An 8,771-nucleotide genomic window follows, 5' to 3' on the forward strand; every position below is an offset into this window, starting at 1 on the left:
ATATCGATTGGATCCCTTCATGACATCGGCTGAACATTTTATTAGTCTTATAACAGTAACAAGTGCAAAAAAATTAGCTACTGCGCTTGTTGTCTGTTTTATTATATATCATAGTGTCATACATCTTATTTATGGTAAATATAGTGGCAACATCTGCAAAGTAAATAAAAATTAACAAACCATAAAATTTATAAAAACAATTTTTGCAATGTTTTTCATTTTTTAATTCTAATAATACAAGTATTTACTATTGGCGCACATATAAACAGATTATTAACTTCTGTCATAGGTAGCGATTCTTGCAAATGGTTATTGACAGAAGGCAGATATAAAGGAGACAAGGAATGGCAACCATATGGCTGCATGATGCACCACTATACACAAACGTAAGATTATTCATAATTTATTTTATAAAAAGAACTTAACTTTCATATAGAAAAAAATTTACATCAAATTTTATAGAGACAGCAGAAGATGTATGAGATATCTAGCTTTCATGGGCCACCATAATCATTTTGTATTTATCGGTGATACTAGAATAAGGCAATTATATAAATCATTTGTTTCACAATTTATGGTTGAGGGTAAAACATCCGATCTTACGGAGCTACCAGAAAATTCCGACTTGGGCTTTAATGATGGACAACTCAAGTTAAATGTACAATTTCTATGGAGGCCACGACTTGATAATTCTATGACAGCAAACCTTAGAGGCTGGATGGTATGATACATGTATATTATACAATAAGTAAATAAGAAATTGTATAAATACACACATAAGAAGTTTGAATCAGAGGATGAAATAGTGAAATTTACATTTATCTTGTTATAGAAGGCAGATGCACCTAGTGTAATTGTCGCAGGCTCTGCTGCAGCTGTGATTCTTGCAAATAATAATAGTGATACGCAACTTTATTCGGAATACAATACAGGTTTGATTCGACTAGTACAGCCGATAGATTTTTTGGCTAAAAAGGATTCTCAATTTCTATGGCTCTTACAAGATCCTGTACTCAAGGAAAGATTGCCCGCACAATTGTCGAGTTTAGACAACAAACAGATTAACTTATGCAACAAAGCAGCCGAGAAGGTAACATCGACGATATGTTTATCTGACAATATAAAGGAAAAGATAAATATTCTATAATCGCTGCATACAGATATTATCTCACAGTGAGGCTCGTATATGGCAAAGCAGCAAGTTAGTCGGTACGGGTGTTCTTGAACAAAGTCCAGATGGTTATTTGGCGAGTCCATTGTCACTTCGACATAAAGTTCAAATATTATTAAATACATATTGCAATGATCATATGAATTTCGATGATGGCAGTTGTTGCAGTTATCCCGAGCCGGCAACTACTTTACAGTTGTTAACTCTATCTGCGCTTGCATTATTGTAATTGAGTATCTAATATTATTTATTTGTAATTCGTTAATTCGATGATTTATTCTTCTTATGGAAAACAATTTTTTTTTAATAATCTTTTTTAATATTCTTTTTTATAGCGTAACAATAGGAGGAGGTGTATGGCTATATAGAAAATTGTACAAGTATCGTTTCGAAGTATCCTATTCTCATGTTACCACTGAGGAAGTAAGTGACACGGAAGAAGCAGGTACTTCGGAGGTCATTCAAGTTAAGCAACCTGAGATACAAGATTTCTATACCCTCATTACATCACTGGCTCTCTTTTCAACTATATTAGCATATTTTTACTTATGCGACAGGTAAGTAATCGCTTGCCAAGATTTGTAATCTTGTCTTATTAAATAGCTATAGTATAAATTGCAATAGTTCTAATAATTCTCTGCTCTCTTATATCATTTTTAGAACAAATTTTTTCATGAAGGAGAATAAATATTACAGTGAATTCAGTTTTTGGCTACCACTTGGCTATATCTTAGCTCTTGGATTATTTTTCACTGAAGATCGCGAGAGGGGACCGAGAGTGTTAAATAGAGAACAAACGGATGAATGGAGAGGTTTAATGCAAGCGGTTGTGCTTATATACCATGTTACTGGTGCCAAAAATGTCTTACCGATCTATATGTATTTAAGATTAATTAATTCTGCCTACTTATTCTTGTCTGGATATGGACACTTTTATTATTTTTGGCAAACTGGCGACGTATCTCTTGTCAGATTTGCTAGAGTAAGTATTAAAAAAAAAGTTTTATAACGCAACTTAAACTCAAGTCATTAAAATCATATTTTTGCCAGTGGAATCAAATCTGTTTGTTGTGTTTCAGGTTATGTTTCGATTAAATTTATTGACAGTATCCTTATGCCTTTGCATGAACAGACCATATCAATTTTATCACTTTGTACCATTAGTATCATTCTGGTTTTTAGTAATTTACTTTCTAGCTTGGTTACCACCCAGAATATATTCTGGAAGTTTAACAGAATATGGACCGAGAGCCTTGCTATACTTTGCTCTAAAACTTTTGGGTCTTGTATCAACAATTACCGTATTATACATGTCAGAGGTAAAAAAAAATTTTTTTTGAAAATATATTTAAAATATAACATGTTTTATTAATGCAGGTGTTCTTTGAGAAAGTTTTTGTCACGAGGCCCTGGAAAGCATTATTCGTGACAACTGATGATGATATCCGTGAATGGTGGTCTCGTTGGAGAGTCGACAGATACAGCGTAGTCTGGGGCTTGACTTTTGGAGCTGGTCTTGTCGCTCTTCAGAGAATAGATCACATTCCAGGCACTGCATTGTCTTCTATACTGGCATTAATTTCCTTAATAGCGTATACCACTTTCACAATTTTGTGTCACTCTGTATCAGAATGCGAGGAAATTCATTCTTACGTTGCGTTCATTCCGGTAAACTGCTTTAACTCGTTTATTATTTATTCCTTTCCTTCATATTATATTTTTCATCGTTTCTCTTATATTTATTAATTTTTTTTATATTGCTATTTCATTAATTAATGTAATCTGTTAGATTGTAGGCTATATTGCTCTTCGAAATGCATCATTGGCATTACGGGGAAAACATTCTGCACTTTTAGCTGGATTAGGTAGAATAAGTTTGGAAACTTTGGTTGCGCAAGGCCATATATGGTTGGCAGCAGATTCGCATGGAGTACTTGTATTATTACCCAGATTTCCCGTGTTGAACTTGTTGATTACGTCGTTTATTTTCATATGCGCTAGTCACGAAGTAAGAAAAACAGATTATTTCTGTTATATTGATATTTGCAATTATAATTTTAACGATAATTAAAAAATTTTTTTTCTTATTGAGATCTTATTGAGATATTCTTTCTTCTAGATTCATAGATTGACTCGCATTTTGGCACCTTATGCAGTACCGAATGATTGGAAACTAGTAGCTCGCAATTTGTTGCTGTTCACAGCTGTGTTAGTACCTATCGGCATTCACGATGGAATGTTTTAAAAAATGCAAATGTCATCCTTATCCAAAATAAGTTAAAGATATTAGCAGTATTATAACATGTATGAAGAAAACTCCATATCATAGCCCAAATAAAGGGCAGATTAACTAAGTAAATAGATGTTATGCTTTTCTTACAATAAAATGTGATAAAAAATAAAATGAATTGCATATCATGCTTATTTCAAAAATTATCATGTGATTGTGTAAAATATTTTTCACTAAAATTATTTTCTGTATTCGATTAAAATCAAGTTGAAAATACAGTTATCATTTTGTCTATTCATTTATATTTTATATTTTGCAATTTAAATTTACAATTTTAGAAATTTGATGTATTTTATTGATATATTTTAGAAATTGATTTTTACATTTTAGTATATATATTTATAAATATATATATATACGTAGTAAAAAGCAGCTCAACTGGCAGCTGAACTGGCAATAAGTTCTATTTGATTTATTACTTAAATTTGTAATTTTACAAAAATATTTTACTAATTAAAATAGCATTATCTATTAATTGTTTCCATATCATATTTTACATGGCTAGTATAGATATCATAACCTAGAGATATCGTGTTATCATAAAGTACTCTGTATCGTGTGGGAAGGAAATAAAAGTTAATAACTTGTGCTGGAGGCCAAATGATCCATTCAGCTATATATAGTCTATGCGCTTTTTTCCTAATTTCATTCTTAAACTCTGTCAAACTGTTATTCTCCATCAAGGCCAGTGTAAAAAAAAATGTACTTATACAGAGAGGTGAGCAAATTAATTGATCAATAATCACTTTTTTTAAAACTATACCAATAGTACGTCCAGTCATTCTAGTATCTAAAAAATTATACCAGTAATGACAAATTATCCCGATAGACATGCCAGACACAGACATATTTCTCGTTCTGGTAAAACTCCATTTATCCCATTTACCCTAAAGAGAATATCAACAAGCAATCATCATGCAAATATCCTATCATGAAAGTTATGATTAACAAACCTTTAATATCTCATAATGTTGCTCTAAAATATCTCCTATGCCAGAAAGAGAAATCGATATCCCTATATTTGTGTACAATAAATGTTTAGGAGAGAATAAGCATTCCTTCAAGTGATTTATTTTATTAAAAGTTAGCCCCATTCCTTTTGCAATATTCATTACCTAAAAAATAAAATATCATTATTAAGTACTGCTATTGCAACATTTAATCCAAATCTTGTATAGTGTACCGAATAAAATCAAAGTAAATTATATTGTTTATTTTAAATAATTTTACTATTTTAAAATATTTTACTATTTTACTGCGGACATGAAAATATATAATTATATACATTTGTCAATTTATAAAATGCTATTTTTACATTATCCGAGAAAATAAAATATCGATTAAGATTACTAAATATTAAATATATATAAAATATATATAAACTTATTAATAAATGATAACAATCTGATTACAATAGAAATCATCTAGATAATTATTTAGAATACTCCCTCCCTCCCTATTAAAATCTTAATAAAAATATATACTCATTCGTGTTTTCATTCAAGAAATTGGCAGAAAAACATGGCAGTTGACCTGAGTCGTGAATCAAGTTATTAAGCATTGAAGTTTGACAAGGGATTATCTCGGTTCCTTGATACCAATAAAAGTTGATAAGGTGGAAATTAAAAAAAAAGGCAAGATCATATAGATCGTAGATTTCAGAAAACTTAGTATTATAATGCGTGGTAAAAGTTCTGAAACGGCTATATCTCAAAAAATATTGGATTTATGTAAAAAAATGTTTGAAACAAATTAGGGTTTAAGAAGAGTTGATATTATGATTAATTTGACCTTGAGATGACCTTGGAAAGTTTCATTTGCAATATTATTCCAAGATCAAATTAATATCAGCATCTGATAGTTTTCTAAACTCTATTACTTTTATTTCAAATATTTTTTACATAAATCAATATTTTTTTTAAATATTAGCCATTCCAGAATTTTTATTACGCACTATAATACTAAATTTAAACCTACGACACGATATTAAGAATATCAGACGATAGCAATACTGGAAACAACCAATCAAATTTTAGCCTCAATACATTCTCTTACTATGCATCCTCGGGAATGATACACTTTATTCTTATATCAAGCTACGACTTACAATCTTGCCTTATTTTTTAATTTACATTTTATGTCAATTTTTACTGATATCAATGATTTTTATTAATTTGTACAAACCGAGATGGTCTCTTGTAAAACTTTAGAGGTTAAGATTCCTAAGTAGTTATATTGGAATCGTGATGTCAAATGACACGTTAATTTATGTTACGTGCCATTTGTAAATAAAGACAATTTAGATAAATCTAAATAACAAGATCACTTTAAAACATTTGTAAGAATCGAACAAAACTGTCTTTTTCTTCCTTGATAATTAGTGATAAAATAGTGATAAAAGACACGTAAAGCGAGCCTATATTCAAGCAGAAACACATGTCTAACAGCTATTGAAACCAGTGAAAAATACGCTTTTACATATAAAATTCCAAAATAACTTTAGTTTTCTTCAATAATTACTTTTATAAATACGAGACAAGTCACAATTTCACAATTAAGTACATAATAACGAAATGGCACGTAACATAAAATTTGTCATCGAAACGTTACTTTTCACATCTAATAGTTCAGTCTTTTATCATGGCGAGGCGTTGTAACACACACTCAATTCAAGAAGCGTGTTCAGATTCCCATCTAAGTGCTCCCCAAGAGATCGATTCTGTATCTTGAAACGGTGAAAATTACAAAAATGAGCGAATTTACTAGAATACTGACAACTTCATTGGTCAATAAATAAATTTGTTGTTTTTGTAATTTTTACCTTGTTTGAAGATATAGAATCGACTCCCTGGTGTCATGTCATCCTTGTTTAATGTACGATAAACAACAAGGATGGAGTGATACCTGGGTGATATTCGAATGAGAATCTCAACTCAGCAAAATAGAGTCTTCTACTTCTATCTGTTTCTATTGCCTATGCTTTTCATTTCCGACTTAATAATCAAAAATCTGTTTTCTATGGCTGAACACTTTTGGAACTTAAAGTGAGATAAATATATGTTTGGTACTTGTTTAAAGCGAGAAAGAAAGTTCTGAATAGTCTAGTGCAGGAACAGAAAACAGACCACTGGCTTTTGCGCTTCTTCATCATTGTTAGTCTATGGCCTAGTTTCCACCGAGAGTTTAAATCGGAAACTGAATTAGAATGTAAGAACCAACCAACTACAGTCGAGTATTCCCCTGTTACAGTCGGACGACAGGGAATGCTTGACTGTAGTTGGTTCTTATCTGATTTAAACTCTCGGTGGAAACTAGACCTATGTTGCATATGTCAGTAACGTTTTTAGTTGCTATCAGCTGACTAACGGCCTAGCGGCGTTGTTTCGCGCCAACGAATCTAAACAACGAGAGTTAAAAAGGCGGGCTTTGGCTCTGGTAGGGTTACATTGGGGGTAACAGTACGCAATACGTGGTACGTTTGTGAAAATAATATTTGTTCGCGTTTGCGATTGACATACGTAAAAGAGACTATGTCGCAACCATCAGTAACGGCATACTTTAATACGCGCAAACGGCAGGGGTGCGACGAATTACGTTCCAAGGCGAAGATTTTGCTGCTGGAGCGAGATAATCAGACGCAAACGAGTATCGAGAATTTAGAAAAATCTCCGACAAATACGGGAACTAGTCCGAAAATCGTGTTGCAGAATGCTACCACGATGTTGAAGGAAGGCGTTCGGATTAATAAAGCGGTCCGTAATATCCAATTCGATTCTTCGAAAACGTTCCCTGAGAAAACGAATAGACCTAAAACACGAGCCACTCGCTCTCGTCCATTGCCCTCTATGGATGGAAGTCAAGCGGATATTAGAGATAGCTTTTTGAAGGTGGGCAATGATTCTTCAGAGATAAAAAAAGTTCCGTTTGAGAAGAAAGGTACGCTTAGTCCGAGGAAGTCGCAGACAACTAAGAAGACATTGAAGGATAACGCGATGAAAGAAACTGAAAAGGAACATTTTGCCAACGGCTCTCTCATTCCATCCTCGTCAAGAAAACTTTCGACGATGGAGAGATTTGTAAAAAATGAAAATTTAAACTTGACCGACATCAAAAACAGAATTAACAAATCTTCCAGATTGGCAGAGCTGAAAGCTATAACGCAACAATTTGCAAAGTATGATCTGGCATTGGAACAATTGCAAAAACAAGATGAGATTAAGAAACCTTATATGCAAAAGTTTGAGAAGGTGGAACTCGAAATACCCGTAAGGTAAAGATCTTATTTGTGAATTTAATTATCAAATATATATCAAATATATATATATATATATCAAATTATATAAATATATAATTATTAAATATATAATTATCAAATATATATTATCAAATATATGTATATATTATATGTATATGTATATAGATGTCCTATCATTTTCTTTTTTTTTTGTCATACAAAGTCCACAAAAGACATATAAATCCCCAATCAAGGGATTACTTACTCCAATCAAGGAGAGAGATTTGTCAAAGACAGCCAGTCCACAGAGGCAAATTTTGTTTGAGCCTAAAGAAACAGTGTCAAGTCCAGGAAAATCCAGTCCTATTAAAGCATATCAGAAATATCTGTCAGTGGCTGAATCTGGATTAGCATTGCCATATGATTATAGATTCCTAGCTGAAGTATTCAGATGCGTAGATACGGTAGTATCCTTATGAATCTGTTAATATGTATTTTTACTTTAACTTTTACTTTACAGACTTTAATTTTTACTTTGTATATTGTTAATTATTTTGTCGTTTAAATTTATGTTTATGATATAAAAAACATGTCAAGCAATCAATTTTGTCTTTAGGTTTCAGCAATGCTGTTTAACAGAAAAGAATTGATAACATTTAATAAACTGAGACCTGCAGTTCAAGAATTGCTACGTCGTAATTTTACGCAAGAGCACCTAGCTCAAATAAAAACTATTTATCCTGATGCTTATGTGTACCATCAAGAGAAACATCGAAATTTTGGTTCAGTGTCCAAGCAAGAAAAATATGAATTAGTTCTAACACCTACGGTTGAAAAAATTAATGGGAGAAATACACCTGATGTAGATAACATATTAAAAGCTGCGTCTGAAAGTAGTATGAGCCCTACCATACTGCTGGAAAGAAGGAAGAAATTTTATAATGCTTTATTAGGTACATATTATTCTTTTCAAATGGATTTAATCATCACCAATCATATAATACACACACACACACACACACACACACACACACACACACACACACACACACACACACACACACACACACACACTA

At 31.9% G+C, this 8,771-nt stretch overlaps 3 protein-coding genes across 3 annotated transcripts in view; 2 read left to right on the forward strand and 1 right to left on the reverse strand.

The window, feature by feature from the left end:
- The first annotated feature begins 19 nt into the window (after positions 1-19).
- LOC105618612 (CAS1 domain-containing protein 1) lies at positions 20-3,416 on the forward strand. The gene is made up of 11 exons (XM_012200142.1): positions 20-134; positions 290-386; positions 463-721; positions 833-1,090; positions 1,161-1,396; positions 1,507-1,728; positions 1,832-2,153; positions 2,251-2,490; positions 2,549-2,839; positions 2,961-3,179; positions 3,291-3,416. The coding sequence occupies exons 1-11, from the start codon at positions 20-22 to the stop codon at positions 3,414-3,416; spliced, it is 2,385 nt and encodes a 794-aa protein (XP_012055532.1).
- A 323-nt stretch (positions 3,417-3,739) lies between these two features.
- LOC105618613 (mpv17-like protein 2) lies at positions 3,740-4,573 on the reverse strand. The gene is made up of 2 exons (XM_012200143.1): positions 4,415-4,573; positions 3,740-4,348 (listed from the first exon to the last, which is right to left on the reverse strand). The coding sequence occupies exons 1-2, from the start codon at positions 4,571-4,573 to the stop codon at positions 3,926-3,928; spliced, it is 582 nt and encodes a 193-aa protein (XP_012055533.1). The 3' UTR covers positions 3,740-3,925.
- Positions 4,574-6,991: 2,418 nt separating this feature from the next.
- LOC105618673 overlaps positions 6,992-8,771 on the forward strand; it is a 6,036-nt gene continuing 4,256 nt past the window's right edge. The window contains exons 1-3 of the mRNA XM_012200201.1: positions 6,992-7,731; positions 7,919-8,159; positions 8,312-8,648. Coding sequence (XP_012055591.1) covers positions 6,992-7,731; positions 7,919-8,159; positions 8,312-8,648 — 1,318 coding nt within the window. The remainder of the gene's footprint in view (positions 7,732-7,918; positions 8,160-8,311; positions 8,649-8,771) is intronic.

This window comes from Atta cephalotes (genome assembly GCF_000143395.1).
Source record: "Atta cephalotes unplaced genomic scaffold scaffold00017, whole genome shotgun sequence".
Lineage (NCBI taxonomy): Eukaryota > Metazoa > Arthropoda > Insecta > Hymenoptera > Formicidae > Atta > Atta cephalotes.

Coding starts and splice junctions, on each gene's coding strand:
- LOC105618612 (XM_012200142.1), top strand. CDS start 20: ATGACATCGGCTGAACATTTTATTAGTCTTATAACAGTAACAAGTGCA. Junction 2,840..2,960: donor CTTACGTTGCGTTCATTCCG/GTAAACTGCTTT, acceptor GTAATCTGTTAG/ATTGTAGGCTATATTGCTCT. Junction 3,180..3,290: donor TCATATGCGCTAGTCACGAA/GTAAGAAAAACA, acceptor TCTTTCTTCTAG/ATTCATAGATTGACTCGCAT.
- LOC105618613 (XM_012200143.1), bottom strand. CDS start 4,573: ATGAATATTGCAAAAGGAATGGGGCTAACTTTTAATAAAATAAATCAC. Junction 4,349..4,414: donor AACATTATGAGATATTAAAG/GTTTGTTAATCA, acceptor TATTCTCTTTAG/GGTAAATGGGATAAATGGAG.